The sequence below is a fragment of the Acinonyx jubatus genome, chromosome C1 (assembly GCF_027475565.1).
Source record: "Acinonyx jubatus isolate Ajub_Pintada_27869175 chromosome C1, VMU_Ajub_asm_v1.0, whole genome shotgun sequence".
Lineage (NCBI taxonomy): Eukaryota > Metazoa > Chordata > Mammalia > Carnivora > Felidae > Acinonyx > Acinonyx jubatus.
The window spans coordinates 130,120,708-130,143,040 of record NC_069381.1 but is presented as its reverse complement, the minus strand read 5'-3'; the positions used below and the strand labels follow the sequence as shown (position 1 = coordinate 130,143,040).

The 22,333-nt window shown below is 35.1% G+C and overlaps 1 protein-coding gene across 3 annotated transcripts in view; it reads left to right on the top strand.

The window, feature by feature from the left end:
• LRP1B (LDL receptor related protein 1B) overlaps positions 1 to 22,333 on the top strand; it is a 1,862,224-nt gene that overhangs the window by 1,052,216 nt on the left and 787,675 nt on the right. For all 3 annotated transcript variants that reach the window (XM_053214983.1, XM_053214982.1, XM_053214984.1), the window contains exon 8: positions 22,075 to 22,297. In XM_053214983.1, the coding sequence (XP_053070958.1) occupies positions 22,075 to 22,297 (223 nt within the window). The remainder of the gene's footprint in view (positions 1 to 22,074; positions 22,298 to 22,333) is intronic.

Here is a 22,333-nt window from a genome sequence, read left to right as displayed (position 1 = left end):
AAAAGCTGAGTATGGCCACTAATGGATGAAAAGTTTTTAGAAGCTACATTTCAGGTATTTCCAGGTCTTGGGTCTTCATTTTCAAGCAGAACTTTTTTAAAAAGGTGGCCTTAAAACAATAGTTTCTTTAAAATTTTGTTACCTTTAGAATTTAAAAGGGTTCAGAAAACTTCTCTCTGTTAATAAGAAGAGCCCCTTTGATGCTGTTTATTGGATTGCATAAGGACTTCTATTTGCACATACCTAGTACAGTCTATCAGTCTACCCAAAGGCAAATTAACATAAACATGTGATAAGAAAATGCCTTCTCACCCCTTCCTCCATAGGAAGGTAATTTGTTGGACTAGAATGATACCTGGGTTTAGAATCAGAAAACTGGAGTTTAAGTCTACTTCTATTTTAATTATATAATTCTAGACAAATTATTTAATTTCCTTGAAGTTCCGTTTCCTTAAGAATTACAATGTCTAACACCAAAAGTGTGTCACAGGATTAAAAATAAGGCATACGAGAGAACATCCCCAGGATCTCATCTCTGATAGTAACTCTGTGAATAGAATTGACATCTGAAGTGCCATGTGCTTAGTCATTTTCTGGACTTTGCATGCACTTCCAGTTCATCTTAAATCAACCTGGCAAACTCTCGCTCTTCCTTCCAGACCTCCACTCAAGCCTCACATCTAAAGTTTTCCTTAATTCCTCCTGGCTGAGGAAGGCATTCCCACCACTTTAGAATCATGTTCATCTCAAGTGCTAATTGTTTGTTTGCATAAATAATTCCTATTGCTCTGTGAGCTCCTGAGTGGCAGCAACTGTGTCTTCTTCTCTAACTCTGATTCACTGTAGCTTGTTGTCCCCTGTATGCACTATAGGAATTTGTTAATTGAATGAACATCACACAGGCAAATATGCCTCAATCTGGATAAAAATGTTTATAAATTTTACACCAAAATACTAAAATTCAGCATTATATAGGCAGAATGCATGCATTTTGGGAATTCTGATCCAAATGGAGAAATTTTCCCTTTTTATAGAAAGTCTTGGTAAAATGTCCAAGTACTCTTTTCCTTGCTTTATTTGGTGTGTGATAGGAAGATTGATCATGTCTATACTACCCAAAGCAATCTACGCATTCACTGCCATCCCTATCAAAATAACACAAATATCCTTCACAGAGCCAGGACAGTTTTAACTTTTGTATGGAAGCAGAAAAGACCCCCAAATAGCCAAAGTAGTGTTGAAAAAGAAAACCAAAGCAGGAGGAATCACAATTTCAGACTCCAAGCTATATTAGAGAACCCAGAAATGAACCCACAAATATATGGCCAACTAATCTTTGACAAAGCAGAAAGAATATCCAATGGAAAAAAAGATAGTCTCTTCAGCAAATTGTGTTGAGGAAACTGGACAGTGACCTGCAGAAGAACGAAACTGGACAAATCTCTTAGACCATACACAAAATGGTGTAATTCAAAATGGTGAAAGACCTAAATGTAAGGCAGGAAACCTTCAAAATCCTAGAGGAGAAAACTGGCAGAAAACCTCTTTAACATCAGCCTCAGCTACTTCTTACTAGACATGTCTCCAGAGGCAAGAGAAATAAAAGCAAAAATGAACTATTGGGATCTCATCAAGATAAAAAGCTTCTGCACAGTGAAGGAAACAATCAAAAAAACTAAAAGCCAACTGATGGAATGGGAGAAGATATTGCAAATGACATATTGGATAAAGGGTTAATATCCCAAATCTATAAAGAACATATCAAACTCAATACCCAAAAAACAAATTAATCCAGTGAAGAAATGGGCACAAGGCATGAACATTCTTCCAAGAAGATATCCAGATGGCTAACAGACACATGAAAAAATACTCAACATCACTTAACATCAGGGAACTACAAATCAAGACTACAATGAGATACCATGTCACACCTGTCAGAATAGCTAAAATTAACAATTCAGGAAACAACAATGTTGGTGAGGATGTGAAGAAAGGGGAATCCTTTTGCACTGTTGATGGGAAGGCAAACTGGTGTACCTACCCTGAAAAACAATATGGAGGTTCTTCAAAATACTAAAACAAACAAACAAAATACCTACCCTACGACCCAGCAATTGCACTACTAGGTATTTACCCAAAGGAAACAAAAATGCTGATTCGAAGGTGTATATGAACCCAATGTTTATAGCAGTACTATCAGCAATAACCCAATTATGGAAAGATCCCAGATATCCATTGACTGATGAATGGACAAAGAAGATGAGTTATATGTACAATGGAATATTATTGACAATCAAAAAGAATGAAACCTTACCATTTACAACAATGTGGATGGAACTAAAATGTATTATGCTGAGCAGAATGAGTCAGAGAAAGACAAATATATGATTTCACTCATATGTGGAATTTAAGAAACAAAAGAGATGGACATAGGTAAAGAGAGCGAAAAGTAAGATAAAATCAGAGAGGGAGGCAAACCATAAGAGGCTTTTTCTCAAGAGAAATAATTTGATTAATTGGGGTCATTAGTTTACAATGAAGACATTTATTGGTTACTCTTAGGTAAAATTCCTATCCCCAGTTAGTACTTGTGATTGAGTATGGTGATTGGGAAGGAGTAGCGTGGGGTCACGTAACATAAATTATGGCCATTTTGGCACACTCCTTATTGGAAAGACTATGAGAAGAGAGTCACAATGAACTGTTACTGGCAAAGCCTTTTAAACCTCAGTGTTTTTATAGGTTTTGTTCAGAGATTTTTTAAGCTTTGTCTTTTCTATCAGAAATGCAATCATTTTATTCCATTTCTATGAAGATGACTTACCTGCCTATCCCAATACTGCCCCTACCCTGCCACTATTACAATCACCACATCTGATCATGGACTATGTTGAAAGCTTCACTGAGGTTTCTAGACGCGCTAGAAACTTTCTAAAAGCACTGAAACTAGAACTAAACAGAGAATTCCACTTAAAATTCTCCATAAGAGTTAATATGAGTAGGATAATAGTTTTCATTTTGTTTCCAATATTCCTCTTGATTATCTCTGCCTATTTTGGCCACTGCAGCACACTGGGTCAATGTCCTCAGAAAATCATCTATGCTGACAGCAGTCTCAACAAACCTTTTGGAATAAAGACAGTAAGATGAGTTCACCTGTGTGGACCAATTGAATAAGTAATAAGAACATGGCCCAGCTTCCTATCCAAATAATGTTAAATATTTTTCTGTAATCCATTCCCTTAAGCTCGTTCATTTGATCCTTATGTCATTGTTCTGCCAAGCGGTAGCCTCTGGAGATTTTCCTATAGTTTATGCACATTGACTTGGCATTTCACTACTCTTTTTGTAAAAGCTTAGTATGATTTTCTAACTTGGAAATTTTAGTATGCTGTTTCTCCAATAATTTATACCAAATGTAAAATGAGAATTGTCATGAACTGGATCTATAGAGTTTTGGTTTTTTTCTTTTTTCTTTTTACATTTCATTTAGAGAAGTGTTCATTTATCTTTTTGTTTTCCTTCGTCATTACTAAGTCAGGTTTTTATTCAGAGAGATAGGTAAGTAATTTTAAATGCAGGACTTTGCAAAAGTATGACTATCTTAACTGTATTATAGCTATCAGTGACTTTTATTTGAAAAAAAGAATCTGTATTTTCCCAAAGAGTTCTCAAAATGTCCAGTTTATAGCTAGTTTCTAGTGAATCTGTGAGAGAATATGAGAACCTTGATGGCAGATGAATGGCCCTTCTTCAACTTTTATCATCATAACCTCTCACTTTGCACATTATTTGAGTTAAGGAAATGTTGGTTCCACTGAAGTTGGAATGTGCCTCTAAACAGCATCTCACATTTTCTTCTGTAGCCTAAAATTTTCAATCAATATGGAGTTCATTACCTTATGTAGTGTGAAAGTGAGGATCACCAAGTACCTACCTGTACACCACTCTTACCCCTGCCAAAGCCAGACCTTTTGGCAAGAATTTATTCCTCCAGCAAACTGACATTTACAACTTTGAACGCTGTGTAAAATTACCTCTGTTTCCAGTCATCATCCCCAAACTCTCCGCTAAAAAAGAAACAGAACATCATATAAAATAAGAAGCATTGGACAGAGGAAGGAGAGAAACATATTCATGTTGTTGAGTATCTTCAATATACTAACCATCTCATTTCACCTCATTTAACTCAAAAATGTATCTTTAGGCATTATTTTTCTAATTTCCCTGATAAATATGAAGTTGGGGCTTGGAAGTTAAACAGCTTGCTTAGAATCAAAAAGTTGAAATCAGATAATTCTGACTGTGTCTTTGTCAACCAATATCAAGGTTGACAATAGCACAAGTTTGACAGTGTCTGACAAAATGGATGTTCAGTAAGTATTTGTTGAATGAAAGTATAAATGAATAATTCTCTCTTAAGTTTGTACTACTTCTGCATGTACTACCACCAAAGTCCAAAGGATTGTTCTGAATTACAACATCAAAGCTAGTCAGAATCAGCCTACCATTTACTTCTAGGACACAACAGTTATGTTATAAAACTAAAATAATGGTAAGAGCCAGAGGCAGGTCACCATGTTGGAATAAAAAATGTGCAATTAAGGATCTGGAGAGAATAAAAGCAGCCCCTGAGGAACAAAATCAGGAATATTTTAACTATCCAAGGGTAGGAACACCAGACAGTAGAGTTTGGACTTTAAGAAGAAACACCAAAGCACAGCCTCAACAGGTCAAGGCATGAGAGACAAGTGTCTAGCAGGGAAGGATATGCCTGAAATCCTCAAAGTCCTGGTCTCACCCCCTCTATTGTTGACTGGATCAATTTTTGTGTGCCCAGTCATTTTTCTGTCCAATAGAATTTTATACCCGAATATGAGCTGACCATTTCTAAAGTGTGAGCTTTCTTTAGCATTTAGGTTATGTTGAAGTAATCTGTTTCTGTCAAGCCATTTGCTTTTGGCACTTAACAAATATTGGGTATTTTGGGATGAAAACACAGACATAATGATATTGGATGGGTACCTAAACATTTTGAAGTGATTTGTATCTAGCTGATTTTATGATTATTCCATGAAGATGATAGTCCTTGATTTCAAACTACTTACAATTTAATGCTGGATTCCAAACTATTTAAGTGGTATATCTCATGTTAAGTGAGATCACCTTCCATGGAATTTTACAAATCCTTCATAAAATTAATTTACTTGTGTTCTGCGTTCTGACTTTAACCTATTAATTTTAACTTTAATGATCATACTCAAATGAACATTTATGTGCCTGCTAATGTAGGTTCTAAATTAAATGGAGAAATCTGTCTTCTAAATGTTGCTTATAACTAAAAGGGGAAGGAAGAAACTAAAAGAGGAAAAGGAAGGGAAAGAAACTTGGGTTACGGGTTTTTAAAGCGTAAGTTTTTAGACCATTGTTATTTGCATTGTTATATAGTGTATGAAAAAGCTTGAGTCTGTTGCACTTGCTTTGAGTTAGCATTTTGAAGCACTTTACATATGAGCGTTTTCATCTCTCTATTTGCATACATAGAAAAGATGATGAAAAATGCACATACATCGAATAGCCTTTCACAGTATCTCAGCACATTACAGCTTTACATATAAGTATTTCAATGGTCCAAATACTGCAGAAAAAAACTCACGTTCAGTGTTGTTATTGCTATCATTTGTTTATCAGACATAGAAAATATTTCATACACTATAGACAAAACAGACTCCTTTTTCAGAATGCTTACTGTCTAATTGAAAAAACAAATAGGAAATCTGAATACTATTTTGATACTTATAAATGATAGTTAAAATTGAATATAATTAGAACTATAAGAACGTGTGGTTTTATAAGCCTATAACACTATATTGGAGAACAGGGAAATATTGGGAAGAAATTGAGGACAGCACATTTCAGCACATGAATGAAGAGACCTGGAGTTTTAAACCAAACCCTCTAATTGCTTTTTCTTGTATGATCCTGGGCAAAGCAATTTATCTTTCTAGGTCTCTATTATGATTTAATAATCCTACTATCTCAGGTGGAGAGAAGATAATTTCACCATGGTAGTACAGAGGTTAACATTAGATCAAATTCATTTTCATTTGGTACATTTTTTTTTATTGATAGCATCACTTGAAGTAAATCTTAATTATTCCTAAATTCTGGTTAGCAAACCCAGTACTTAACATAATAGTTTAAAAGGAGGCTTAACACATTTCCTGTGAGAAGTTTAAGAACATATATGAGCAAAAGGAGAATAATTCTTTCTTTATGATTGCTTCATTTCTCTCCCACTCCCCTCTCTTTCTTTCCCCTCCCCTCCTCTCTAACTCCTCCTCCTCTCTTTTTCTTTCCCTGCACCCCCTTTCTGTCTTATTCTCATCTTTATCTCTATCATCTTTGTATCTATCTTCCCCTCTCCTGACAAGCTTTTCCTTTTGCACGACTGCATGCTTCAAACACAGCTAAACAAAGCCCTGACTTCATAGGTCTATTCCATCCAAAAGTCACTGAGAGGTTTCTCTGTCATAATTTTAAAAATCTAAGTCAGAGATCCTGATTGACACAATGCAAACACTTTATTGGATGCTGTATGGTTGGTGTCCACTGCTGGTCTAATAAGCTAGGGAAAAGGGGACGAGGGTGGAGATACTGCAATATAAGGGCAAATGTGCTATAAATGCTAAATCCTGTGGAGGAAGAGCTTCTTCCTGGGAAACAAAACAAAACAAAGCAAAAAACAGATAATGAACCAGACAGATATTTCAAACTGAATTTCCTAACTATGCATTCTATATTTTATGAAGAATATCAATGTCAGAGACTGCTGATTAGGTTCATGGTTGATAATACAGTTTATTTAGAATATCTTAGTCACCAGCCAATTGGGCATTAGGCCATAAAGGCCTAACCCAATAGGTCATTACCTTGTTTTTATTCAACTAAGTAATTTTCATCTTTCTTTTATAAATAGTTAGAAACACTTTTGCCTCACAATTTAACTTGAGGATAGGTAAAATTCTATTATACTGAATATCTAAAACTTGTTATTTGGATGATTTATCTTATGGAATACACACACACACACACACACACATAAAATTTGGAACAGGTTGGCTGATAGAAATTATATATATTTCTAATGGTTTCATTGCTTTTATTCTTCTGTGAATGTTGTTCTTTTACTTTTGCTGTTTCCTGTGGCAAAACAAAGTAAAGACTAAGCATTTATTGAGGGAAATTATGGATATTGTATTTCTAGACTTATGAATTTTTTGAGATATTTATCAAATCATTGACTATTTAAAATAACTTTTTAGGAAAAATAAAATTACCTTATAATAGTTCATATTTGTTTTTTTTTAATTGCTGATTTTAATAAGCAATATTTGCTCAATATATTTGTTGTCAGAACATTTGACTTCTATTTCTCTTTCTGTGATGATGGTAGGTATTCCAGTGACCATTTGTCTTAACCATGTGATCTTTATCACATAAGAATTTTCCAGTTGCAAATGTTAGAAAACTCCATTCAAATCAGCTTGAGCAAAAAAGAGAAATTTAATGGTTCACATTACTAAATAAAACAAGCAGTACTGATTTTGGCATGGCTGGATTTAGGGCTTCAATAGGTCCCCAGGACCTGTGTTTTCTCCATTTGGCTTGCTAAATAAGTCTGGTTCACTTTTATGCTAATTACAATTACCTGAACTGTCAAATATCTGTTTTAAATTCTTACTCAATGGAGGGGCATTCTTCTAAATAGTTTTTGGGCATTGTATAACCAGAGTTCCATCAGAAAAAATAGAACAAGTAAGATTCATAAATATATACAAATTTCTTGAAAGGATTGATATGTGGTTGAGGGAGCTAGCTAATTAGATGAAAATACTTCGGGCTGGCAGTTGGAAAGGGAAGGCTGAAAATCTTGGACAGGAGCTCATGGTCCTGTCCACAAGTGGAATTTCTTCTTCATGGAGACTTTGGCTTTGCTCTTAAACTATTCAACTGAGTAGAATAAACCCACCTAGCTTATGAAGAATAATCTCCTTTATTAAAGTTAGCTGATTGTATGTGTTAATCACATATACAAAGCATCTTCACAGTAACACCTAAGTTAGCATTAAATTGAATCACTTAGAGACTATAACTTGTTAAATTGACATGTAAAGCTGAATATTATAGGCACTGATACTAGATGGAAAAAGACATGGAGATTGAGCAGCAAATGATAACTTAAGACCTTTGTGAGAAAAATCCTAATAGAAGTGTGATTCAAACAATCTGTTCTCTGAAAAATTAATTGCCCTCCGTGTAACAAATTGCTAATATTAGGGCAAGATTGCCATTACTAAATAGTCCATTGTTTGTAATTCTTTGACATGACACTAAGAAGAGCTTGTTGTAAGACAGTGCTTCTCTCAATTAACAATCAACAGAGCTTCCCTACCAACGTTTCCTGAGTATTCATAAATTGTAATGTACATTTATCTTCAATGCTCTTGCTCCCTATTCCCTCTAGAGGCATAAGCTACATGCGTTAGAATACCCTGTTGTATTCCCAGAACATTGAGCACACTAAATGCTAAATTAATATTTCTGAGGAAGAAAATAATGGATAGGGAAGGAAAGGGAAGGGAGAACTAGATACAAAAATATTTTCCATATTTTTCTGTTACTAATAATGTTATGGTGATAACTTAGTACATGCATTGTCTCTTGTTTATGAAGATGTCTCTTCAAGATAAATTTTCAGAATAGAGATTGCTGGATTAAAGGGAAAATGCATATTTAAATTTTTTAAGATACTACCAAATTTGTACCACAGTGATTATAGGAATTAGAGAGTTCAGCAAGCTCCCCAGGTGATTATTGTGCCCAGTAAAGCTTAAGAATAACTATTTTAGAACATGGATATTTACTTTTTTGAGTATTAACTATCCTGTCAAAAAAACATTTGGTCATACATATTTGCCGTTTTACCTTCCAATTTCCACAGCCCTACACAACTGGTAGTTGATAAAACACCTGAAGCTCATCCTGGTCAAGAAACTCTGGTGTAGAAGCATCTCAAAATTATAAAAATGCTTATGTTTCTAACTCAGGACAGTTGTTTCCCTTCACTAACTTCATTTGGCCTCTACAGTCTTAACCACACTTAGCCTAAGCTTCTTTGTGCATTTCTGCTTAAAACTAAACCAAGAGGGGTGCCTGGGTGGCTCACTCATTTAAGTGTCTGACTCTTGGTTTCCACTCAAGTCTTGATCTCATGGTTCATGAGTTCGAGCCCACACTGGGCTCAGCGCTGCCAGCATGGAGAGCCTGACCCCATGCTCTCTTTCTCCCCCTACGCTGCTCACTCTCTCTGTCATTCTCCCTCTCAAAATAAAGTCAAAACAAAACAAACAAAACTAAACCAAGAAATTTGGGTAATATTGCTTATGAAGAAGTTGATTTACAGAACTTTTGTCTTCCTTTTTCTATATCTGTCCTTCACAACTAGGAAAGTGAACAAAGAAATCTTTATCTTTTCACACTGTAATTTTAGCTGTGTAACCATACGATTTTGTCATCATTGCAATATTATTGGACAATCTATTCCAACAGCAAACTGAGATGTGCACAAGTATAAACAATAAATAATATACAAGATAAGTGTGAGTAAATTTCATATTTCTACATCCTGTTTTTCCTCCATTTAGTAAGAATTTAAAATAGAAATTGACAGTTCAGCTAACTGGCAATTAACATAGCAGTGAACCAGATTTGTTCAGGAGTCCACAACTTCATGGATACTTATCTTAGTCACTTCTGAGACAGTCATCTGTGTTCTTTTTTAGCTCAGAAAAATGCCTCCATAAACCAAAAGGACTTCCTTAAGTGTGGAAATTAGGTTATACATCTCTGCGTATCTCAAAGAGCAACTTTTTGACATCTAATATATTACTGCCAATATTCTACCGTTCCACATGAATCAAGTATATTGAGCATGAGACTTTGAGTATTGACATCCTGCAAACTGACCCCTGAAGGACTCCTAAGATAGCAATGCCCTTGGTCATGAAGGTAATATACCTAGACTGTAAAATCATTCTTTTTATTAAATGGAGTGATCCTTGAGATCTTATAAGACAGGTAGACTTTCTGAGAAAAGTCCAAAGACAAAACATACTTAAGAAATATTTTCATGAAAGTTATAGCACAATGCTATTCTGTACTCATCCTTGTCCCTAGTCAATGAATTAAATATCAAGTCCTATCTACTAAGACCCAAAATATTTCTGAACTGCCTTTTTTCCATTTTCAGCCCCTGTACTAGTGCATAACTACCAAACTAATATCTCTTTATGTAGACTACTAATACTTTCAAACCATCCTACTCATAGGTGACAATACTCTTAAAATTATATTAATGTTGATTATATTAACTTCCTACTTTAAGGTAAACAAAGGAGCAAGCTTTTGCTGGATACTACCTGTAGGTTGTTTGACCCCCTTAGAAATACAACCAACTGTTATAATCTGGTAACTATAGTTTAATACAAAGGAATGTTGAGGAGATGCCAATAAAAATGAAAATTGGCCAGGCACAGGAAAACCATATCTTACCATGAACTAGTCACTAATCCCTACAATTCTTGAAAGGGAACTATATGAAAAAGGGACAGTGTAATCAAACTAAAACAAAGCAATAATTTATCATTAGCTAATGATTTGGATCCAAAGAAGAGTTCCAATGAGCTGTGCTGGATAATTAGGAACATTAATTTATTTTCCTATGGTAGAATAGCCTTATCCATATTTTCACCCGTGAACCTAATTTCAAGTCTGATTTAGATTTTATTATCCAATCTTAGGAAGTCAGTCCAGAGCCTTTGTGTGTGTGTTGGGGGCAGGTAGAGGGAGAGAGTAGGGAAGGGAAGGGAACTGGAAAGACCACGAATGAATGGCAGATACATGAGTAAGTCCTGAGCATGCAATACTGAATAAAGCAGATATATCTTCTTGTGTTCTCTTGGAGATTATAGTCTACATAATAAACAGATCTTAAGCATATTGTGTGTGTGTGTCTGCATCTTTCATGCAAGTAAAATAAAGAAGAATGTTATAAAATATACAGAATGACATGAGATTATATCAGAGAGACCTAACATATTGGAAAAGCAGGAAAGATTTTCCACAGGAATTGACAGTTATGTTGAAAATTAAAGCCAAGATTCAGATACCATGGCAGAAATTACTTTTCAGACTGGGGGACTGGATATAAGAAGAGCAAGAACGGAGGAAAACACATGGATTGTTTAAGGAATTGGAAAATGGCCAAAGTATTCGAAGCACAGAAGGATACCACTAGATGGCCAAGGTATTAGAAGTGGGGAAGTATACCAGTAGATAAAGCTGGATAGATAGGCAGAGACTAGATCGTGCTTACCATTGTTGGCATTGTTGGCAATTATCATCTGTTGGAGGGTTTTATAATACAGAATCCCCTTTTTATTTTAATAAGATCCCTTTGGCAACTATGAGCAGAGTAGTTTAAAAGGAACAAGAAAAAGAGATGAGATAGGAGTTCCCAGGCAAAAGATGATGGTGACTTGGTTTAGGAAAGAGAAACAGAGAAGGAAATAAATATATGAATTTGAGATATAGTTTTAATCTAGAAGTGGCAGGATATGGTGATGAATTGATGTAAAAGATATAAGGTAGAAGTTAGAGAGGGTGAGTGCCTGGTTTCTAGAATGAGTCATTGGGCAGAAAGTGACCCTATTTGCCAAAGAGGAGAAAAAAGAAGGGATAAATTTGGCAAGGAAAAACAATGTAGTACTAGATATATTATATTTGAGATGCCTAAAAGAATTTAAACACAAATATTAAAAATGCAACTGTATTTATGAGTTATAATCTCAGAAGACAGGTTAGAATGAATGTAAGAAAGTTACTGTAGGGGCACATGGGTCGCCGTCGGTTAAGCGTCCGACATCAGCTCAGGTCATGATCTTGCAATTCATGAGTTCAAGCCCTGCATCAAGCCCTGTACTGACAGCCTGGAGCCTGCTTCGGATTCTGTGTCTCTGTCTCTCTCTGCCTCTTCCCTGTTCGCACTCTGTCTCTCTCTCTCTCTCTCTCTCTCTCAAAAATAAACAAATGTTAAAAAATTTTGTTTAAAGCAAGTTAATGTAATATTAATGAAAGTCATGGAAACTTTAAAGATCTTTCAAGAGAAAATTTAGAGATTCTATGGCTGATCCTGGGAAAGTCCAGTTTTAATATTCTGGGCATGATACAGAAAAAGGAGGTGGAAAACGTAGCTGAGAAAAAGCAGTCAGGTAGGAAGAATACCAAAAGAAGGCAAAGAGAAAAAAATAATAATCAAAAGGAAGGAAGGGATTTACTTGGTCTGATGCTCCAGAGAGGTTAGTGAAATGAGGACTGAGAAAGGTTTAGCCACATGTAAGTAGTTGCCAATCTCTGTAAGTTAGAAAAAAAAGTGGCATGGTGTAGGGTGGAGTATTTATCAGTTTGGTATAAAGAGTGATCGAGGGGAAAAATAAAGTCAGCTTGTATGAACAAATTCTTTGGAGAATATTGGATGCAAATGAAACATGGAGAGAAAGGGCTAGAAATGGAGAGTGTTTTGAGGTTTAGATTTGTTTCAGGATGGTAAATAGTAGAGCAAGTTCATACGTTGAAGGTAAGACTTGGAAAAGGAGAGGTTGAAAATGTAGAAAGAAGTGGGAATTATAGAAGACAAGTTACAGAGGAGATGGGATGAGTATGGAGTTTTGCTTTGTACTGCTCTAAAAGATGTGAGGGTGCTTCCTTCTGTACTACAAAAGGAGAAGGTGGAGAAGAATTGAAATAGATGTAGATGGGTTTTAGCTGGGATTGTAAAAAAATAAATGGGGTGCTTTTGATGTGTTCTCACTTTTGTATTCAGTAAGAGGCAAGATCATCACTTGAGGGTGGAGTGGAGTGAATTAGACAGCTGTGGACAGTGGAGAAGAAAAGAGAAATAAAAGTTGAAGGTTGGTTGGTAGAGAATGGAGAAGGTCATGGGGACAAGGTCTCAATGGAGTCAAAAAGTTATTGCAATGAGATTACCTTAGCAATACAGATAGTAAACATACAGTCAGATGGAAGCATAAGATGCTCGTGTGTGTGTGTGTTGGGGGGGGGAATCTCTTTTGATACAAGTATAATTTCTGGTGATGACAAATAACATACTGTTTATCATGGAAATTTGTGGTTGAAGTGTACTGGAAATATAAGTGCATATGCAGAGAGGTCAAGAAAGCAAGGGAGAAAGCTGTGGGTCCATTGTCCTGCAGATATTGGAGATACTGACTCCCCCAGTTTCAAGCAGTCAGAAAGAAAGCTAGATGTTGAATCTTAAATAAAAATAATGATCTAAGAAAATCAGAAGGTTGGCAAGTGATTCTTTGAAGATGGGTGCTATTTGTGAGACCCTCAAAAAAGTAGGGGATGTTATAAGAAGAAAATAATAATCTAGAATGAATATTGAGGAGGGCACTGATTTTATATCTACCCCTGAGGTTCTTGTTAGGAGCCCATGTTTTCAATGACTGCTGGGAAAAGATGACCTCAGGAGATGTTACGTTTCAGAAAAGGTTAAAAGTTGGAAAGAACATTAAGAGGATGGTCTTAGAATACTGGGAAATTTATGGTCATGCAGTAGAAGTCTCAGATCAGATAGGTTTCAGTAAGAAGAGAGGAGGTTGTTATTAGTGGACAGAAAGTTACGCTGTACTGCACTTTAAGTAGAGACCTGCATAAACAAGGGTAACAATGTTGAAAGATTTTGTCTTAGATAAAGATGAGTTATAAGGGTTCCAATTACAGTCTGAGAATAAGGGCTATCGGCTAGTCAAATTGTGAAGCCAAGTGTGTCATTATCTTTCAGGCAGTTATATCTGGCAGTTGCAATTAAGTGGAGTCATGGGTAGGAGGAATGAGAGAATGAACAGAAACCAAGTGGTTCTTTTCTTGGAGAATAGAGGAAGTGATGGATCATAAGCAAGTCAAGTTGGATCAACTTTTCTTTTGCTATTAGGGCCAGTACTTCCCCCTCAGGCATTAACAATCCAGAAAAAGATGATTAGGTGTTTTTTCTCCACGGTGTCCCAATCTATGTTAAACAGTGATGAAATACCTATGTGACAAAGATAAAAAGAATAATAAAAAAATGTGCAAATCTTGGTGTTTCTCTACTTTTTTTAAACTGTTCTCTTCTTACCATGGCAAGTTTTTTACTTGCTGAATTGAATTCTGACTCTCAGAGTATGGAAAATGCAAAACAGAAGAAAAGCCTAAAACACTAATATTTATTACTTTTTTATTATTAGGTAAAAATAATAAAAAAGATGAGTTCAAGGCAGTATTGGGGTGAGGTACAGTTTGAGGTAGGCTGTATTTGATTTTGTAAGTGAGTTTAGCCAGCTGAAATTAGGGAAGGATATTTGGAAATCTATGACTTGAGTAATATATTCAGTTTAAAAAAAATGAAAGATGACTTTTTTTAAAGGTGCTCTTTGCTAGTATCCTTCTTTGTCTTTTCATTGGAGATTGCAAGATTTATGCAAGTTTGATATAATTTTTTAATGTGATCCAGCGCCAAGATGGGAGTTATTTGAGGATTACATGTGACAATTATAAAATGATTGCTTTATTTGTAATTAACATACAATGTTATATTAGTTTCAGGTGTGCAACAAAGTGATTCAACAATTCTATACATTATGAAATATTCACCACATAGGTATAGTCTCTATTACCATACACAGCATATTATTGATCATATTTCCTGTGTTACACTTTTTATCTTAGTGACTTATTTATTTTCTAGGTGGAAGTTTATAACTCTTAATCCCTTTGATTTATTTCACTCATCCCCATTCTCCTCCCCTCCTACAACCATCAATTTGTTCTCTGTATTGGAGAGTTTGTTTTTGTTTTAGATTCCATTTATAAGTGAAATCGCATGGTATTTGTCTTTCTCTGACTTACTACACCTATCATAATACCCTCTAGGTCCATCCTTGTTGTTAGAAGTGGGAAACTCTCATAATTTTTAAGGCTGAGTAATGTTCCAGCGTGTGTGTGTGTATGTGTCTATGTATACCACATCTTTATTGATTCATCTATTGATGGACACTGGGGTTGTTTTCGTATCTTTACTATTGTAAATAGTGCGGCAATAAATGTAGGGGTGCACATATCTTCTCAAATACCCAATAGTGGAATTACTGGACCATATGGCGTTTTTATTTTTAAGGTTCTCAGGAATTTCTGTACTGTTTTCTACCATGGTTACACCAGTTGACATTCCCACCAACAGTACACAAGTGTTCCCTTTTTTCCACATTCTCTCCAACACTTGTTATTTCTTGTCTTTTTAATTTTAGCCATTCAAATTGGTGTGAAGTGGTATCTCATTGTAGTTATAATTTGCATTTCCTTGACGATTGATGATGTTAAGCGTCTTTTCATGTGTCTGTTGGCTATCTATATGTCTTCTTTGGAAAAATATCTATTGAGGTTCTCTGTCCATTTTTTTTTATCAGACTATTTCTTTTTGGTGTTGAGTGTATATGTTCTTTAGATATTTTGGATATTAACCCATTAACACATATATCACTTGCCAATATCTTCTCCCATTGATTATTTTATTTAGAGTTAACATTTCAATGTAAAATGCCTTCTAAAGTGGTATGATTTTTATTTGTTCAGTTACTTCAGAACAAGAATTATCTGAATCTTAAAACAGAATATTAAACAATGTAGTTTCTCATGGCACTTTAGCTTCCATGTAAAGAAACCCACTGAAGCTAGCTCAAATGTATAGAGATTTCCTGAGATGATATGGAAAATCTTAGGTGTTTACACAACTAACAGCAAGAGGTAAATATAGGCTTTATGGGGTCTGGCAAATTCCTCACTCAAGAATTACATGGGTCCTTTCATCCCAGTTCCGTGTCTCATCTCTTGCCCACTTCTGTGTACATGTTCCAGTATTCCTCCTCTCATACTGCCCCCATCCCTGTCACCACCTGTTCCTCTTACCCATGTTAGCACAGCTTCCAACTAAATTTTGATTTAGAATATGGAGAGAAAGGATTTTGGTGATTCAGCTCAGCCTATGGTTTGTTTTCATTTATATCACATTTTCCTCATTGGTCTAATTATCTGTAAACAGGAAAGAGAAGGATGCTATTGTCACATAAGGCTATCTCTCAGGAACACTAACTGGGTGGAACAGGTTTAGGTGAATAAGGGTGTTGAATGGGCCAGCCACATTGACTGACATGTCTAATACATGTACACTTCTGGGAGAATCATTAGTGGGAATGTTTCCAGAATACAGAGCAGCCAGCTCAGAGCAGGAGTCTATATGTCAAGTTTAATTTCTGTGTGTTTATGTATGAACTAAAAACCAAGTTTGAGAGAGATTTTTCAAACAATGAAAGCAAAAACCTCAACAAGTAAAAATCAATAAATAACTGTCTTGAACAGTCTTGGCTAGGCAGAGAAAATAGTTTGTTTATCATCCACATCCCTTAAGTAGCGGAAGCTAATAGAATTTGAATTTAAACCTCTTACTCCAAAGACTCATTACTCTTTCAGATTTACGATTGCATTTTAGAATTGCAATGCTAAATATTTAATATTCCTACTTTGGTTCTGAATGTACTTTAATTACTCTATATAATGTGCAAAATTGCTTTCTTGTTCAATATTTGTATACACAATAGAAGGAAAAAGCTGTATTACTATTGATGCTATTTGAATAACAATTATTTTAAAAACAAGGCTGAAAAATGAAGTTCCTAATGTAATCCTTGCCAAAGAAAATACATATTATTTTTCTATAATGTAAAGAAATGCAGTTACCTTCTTTAACACATGATTAACAAATGTGGATGGTTTGCTAGGCCCTAATCATAACAATGATTTTTTTTTGATCTGGTAATATATGGCCCACTAGTTTTATGACTTACTCCCCTCACCCTTACTCCCTAACCCAAATCTCGCCATGTAAACTTATTTTTAAGCAGTTGAAATGAATAGTAGGTAATTTCATTGTGAGAACTCTGAAAATTTCTAAATTCTATCATTATGCTATAACCAAATGTTAGGGGTAAGAATGTGACATAAAACCAAGGCTGACCATGCAGTTGAAAGATGTGGATAGGACTCTAATGTGTTAAAATTCCCCTTTGTCCGTTTGGGCAAAGTATAAAACTACAGAAGCATCATTTAGCATGTATATCACTGGCAAAAGTAAGACTTATTTTTATCAGCTAAAGAAAATAAAATACATGTTTTAAGATGCCAGGACTTGTAACAATTGCTTTGCTTTAAAGTGTAGGGATGATTGGAGCCAAAACTCTATAAGCACAGTACTCTATCACTGTCTGTGAGGGCTCCATTTGCGACTTTTGATTTATGTCAGGCAAGTTTACCAACAATGCTCAAAGTTTCTTACTATCTCCAATGGTATAAAACATATATCTATAGTAAAACAGGACTACCCATATCATCAACAAAGATGTTAGGTAAACTCAGTTTCCCATATCTGATGAGATAAGGAAGCCAAAATGAAAAAGTCTTTATTTACTACAGATGCTGGATCATAGGAATAATGACCTGGATGAATAATTGAAAATAGGAAATACATATATCCTTTATGAACTAATTGTGAAACATGGCATAGAAATACGGACAGTAGTAGGAGTATTGTTTTATTTTAATTTAAATATTTTTTTTAGCGGGGATCAAATAGACTAATTCAAAAAATAAGTGAAGAATAAGAGAATAGCAATCTCAATTGCTATTGAGAATGTTAGACAATAAAAAGCAATTGATGTCACATAAATGAACAGAGAGAGAAGAAATGTCAATACTGTAATCCTGAGGGAATTGAGCATAGGACAGATTTTAGAATGGTCCCTAATATCCACCATGAGTTCAACAGACATAGTACTATACTGGGGGCTTTGCTGTAGTTCAAGCATCATAAGATACTTGGTTCCTGGTAGGAGAAGATATGGAAAGGGGAAGTGAGAGCCCTGGAAGTTAAAGAGAGTTACGTGTTCAGAAAATACTGAATAAAATGGAATTAAGAGATTCCAAACTACCATCTGTGTTCCTTTCTATGGAGTTTCTGGGGTAGAGTATAGATTTACCCATAGTCTCTAAACCCAGGGGCAGTAAGAAGAAAGTATAAAAGTATTGCATTTCAGTTCAAATGGCATGGCATGATATAGTTTCAAGAAAAATCATGCAAACTTAGCATAAAGATTTCTTTAAAACAACGCATTTACCCTTCAGAAATGGTAACATTGTGAACAACAAAGGAAGGTTGAAAAACTGTTCAGAATTAAGAGTCTAGAGATAAAAGATGGTTCAATGCAACACATGATGGTGGGTTAGATCCTCATCAGAAGAAAAGGAAAGTTTATAGAATGTTGTTAGTCAACAGGCAAAATTTGAATAAGAACTTTATATTTTATCAGTGCTAAAAGTATTTATTTTGATGGGTGTACTATGGTTATGCATGAGAATGTCCTTGTGCTTAGGAGGTACAGGCTAAAGTATTTAGGTGTAATGGGTCACAATGTTTGCAATGTACTGTCAGAAGGTACTAGACAATATTAGAAATGGCCACAGGGACGAAAGGTGAACTGATGAATCTAAGTGAAGGATATAGGTCTTCATGCTACTATTCCTATATTTTTTCTTTAAGTTTCAAATTATTTTACAATAATTAGTTAAAAAATAAAGGCATGACAAACATCCATGTTAAGGCTCTGATAGTGAATAATCATGTGGACTTTGAACTTGTTTCCTCTGTAATATAATCTGCCCCTTCTATCTCACAGGTAATCAGTGAGATCATGGGGTTCACAAAGCATTATTTACTTTTTCTAAGATTTGGACAGATATTTTCATTGGAAAGAAAAGAGTGATTTTTCAACCTAGCTACACTGATATAACAAATGAAATTTAGATAGATTTTAGATACAAACTTTAGCTTTTGTTTATCAATTATAATACAACTATGCCTCCCTCAATTAAAGAATGTCCTGAGAATGAAGCTTTTCTCTGTAACAGTAGTAGATTTAAATTTTTTTCAACATTTTTTATTTATTCATGAGAGAGAGGGAGACAGAGTGTGAGCTGGGGAGAGGCGGAGGGAGAGGGAGACACAGAATCTGAAGCAGGCTCCAGGCTCTGAGCGGTCAGCACAGAGCCCAGTGCAGGGCTGGAACCCAGGAACTGTGAGATCCTTACCTGAAACGAAGTTGGCCGCTTTACCGACTGAGCCACCCAGGTGCCCCAACAGTAGATTTTAAACTAAAGTTAAACATTACTAAAACGAGCAAACAAACAAAAAAATATATAATCCTGTGACTATGGGTATTTACTGCTTGCAGTTTTGTGATGTTAGTGCTGTTATCCTTCACCTACAAATAAACAGAGCTCATCATAGTCAGTATTCTGAAGTCTGAGAAGGTTTGATTTAGTGTAAGCATCTTTCATGTCTCCTTTGGGTACTATTTTTGTTTTGTTTTTGTTTTTGTTTTTCTCTGTGTTGGGGATATAAGGCAAATTCTTTACTGTTTCTTTTGCACATACCATACATCCTCCTGTTCTTTTGATTTTACTCCTCATTAAAACAGTAGAATTTTGATAATCATATTTTTTCTATTTTTCCCCCCATATTTTGGTTGAAACTTAGTTACCTCAACCACTTTTATTATGACCTGGAATAAATATGAGACTCGGCTGCATCATTCCTGCCACAGTTGGTCAGTATCACTGAAAATCTTCTTGGGAAAATAAATTACATTTTACTGACCCGTCATCAGCTGATTCACTCTTTCTCCATAACTAAACCTCTTAAGGAGAAGAATCAAAAAATCACTAACATGTTAACAAATACCAAATTCAATGACATTTTCTTAACCCTTATTATTATTATTTTTTTCATTTTTGTGACTGGCCCAGCCAGCCACTGCAATCCTTTATCCTAGAACTTTTCTCCTTTAGACTTCTATGAAAGTCTGTGTGATCTTTTTGACCATAGCCTCTGCTATTTATTTTTTTATTTTTATTTTTATTTTTATTTTTATTTTTATTTGTTTTCTCTGATAGCATACCTCCACAGTGCTGGTCTTGGCATACTTCTCTCCTTTCCCTTTGGGATCACATGTAATTTAAGCCAACACGAGATAACTTCCAAGAAGTCTCTAACTCTGGACTCATTTTTTCTCTTCAACACTGTGTAGTTGGTACAATCATCTGCTTTATATTACTATCTATGCATGGTCTATACATATCATATCATCCATAGTGTGCCAGAGCCTCCAACTCTCTGTGCCTGAAGCTAATCTACCCATACACAAGCATCTCTTCTCCATAAAATGGACCCATCATAAAAGGAAAGTAGAAAAGGAGAGTCATTTTTGTATGAGATGAAAAAGAGAGCTTGATATAACAGGAATAGTGGGCAGTGTTCTACAGTAAGAGATAGGAAAGCTAGGTACTCCTTATAGTAGTTTTACTTGGTGTAGCTGTGAACAGATTGACTTAAAGAGAAGAAAGAGAAGATGAAAGATAGAAGCAGGAAAAGAGAGCGAGAGCGGTTAAGAACATAGGAGTAGAAGTTTGAGCATTACGTATGATAATAAAACACAGGACCTTATGCCCTTTTATTTATTCTTTACTAGAGTAGAAAAGTTCTTCATCTGAATAGAATGTCTCTTGAAAAATAATTTTTAACTTAGTGTGATAAATCAATTTTTAAGAACATTTGGGGAAATACATACTAATGATAAAATCTGGCTTACACTATTACAGAAGAGTGTGCATTAATGTTTAAAAATTAGTCAAAACCTCCTCAAGAGAAAGAGCCAAATTAAAGTTTAAATAATAGTTTTTAGCTTGAAATATACCTCATACTGTTAGATGAAGCAAGGATGTTGAGAAAAGTAACTAAACACTAATTCACCAAGTTGGTAAAATCAAATATTCTATACTCTAGGTAATCTTAATATTGCTCAGTCACTGTAAATCAGATTATTCTTGAGATTGTATTTAAGTCAAGGCAAAATTGTCTTCTATTTACAAATGTAATTTAGTCTCCTGAGTAGGTAATCTTGTTAAAATATTGTCAGGTTAACTGAAATTGATTTGTGTTTACTAAACATAGTGAATACTAATCAAATATTAGACACTGAAGTGTTGGAGGTATTTAAACCTTTGATAGACACTGTTAGTGCTTCATGGAAGGATTATTATTATTTTTCTTTTCTTTTTTTTGTTTTTGTTTTTTTTTTTGTTTTATCTTGGAGGTCAACACTGCTCTTTAGACTCTTCTTTAAAATAAAGAGAAAATGAAGAGAAATAGCCTGCATTTGCTTTATGAAATTTTGCGATTTGGGAATATTTGGGAGAATTTGGGATTGGATTTTTGGAGGGGTGGTTATTTGTGTTTTATTTCCAGTGCTGCAAACACCACATTTGCTTTTCCATCTGCTTAATTCCATTCCAGGTTTGCTATTCTCTACCACTCATAGCATCATTGAGCTCCACATAATAGCTTTTATAGGAAACAGACATTACTAGGCAATTTGAAAAGCAGGTTGAAGATAAAGCCTGGTAGCTCACGTGCCCTGGCCTGGTGACTTGGCTCACTTCTGAAGCTTCTAGCAAATGGGCTGCATGCATTCCTGTGGTGTCTGTGTATCAGCTCTATGAGGCTTAAAGAAACATTTCCCCTAATACAAAAATAAACCCACCATAATCATTCGTTTTGGGGAAATTTTACAGTTGTTAGTTAACCTGCTCCCTTACGCCCTGCAATATTCATTAGCAGATTTCTCTGTTTATGAGTGATATTATATGGAAATGGTTATGGGAAGCTAACAGATGTAACTACTGAAATAAATTAGAAGGAAAAGTTCTGTTTTTTACAGATGGTTCTATTGAATATGCTTCACACCCCACCCCCCCCCCCCACTTTAACATTTAGTTTTCTTTCAACAGAAAACTTTTCTTTACTGACTACGGGAATGTGGCCAAAGTGGAGCGATGTGACATGGATGGGCTGAACAGAACAAGGATAATTGATTCAAAGACAGAACAGCCAGCTGCATTGGCACTAGACTTAGTCAACAAATTGGTTTACTGGGTAGATCTTTACTTGGACTATGTGGAAGTCGTGGACTATCAAGGAAAAAACAGACATACTATCATTCAAGGCAGACAAGTAAGTGCAATTCTGTTAGAAAATGTAACTAAGGTA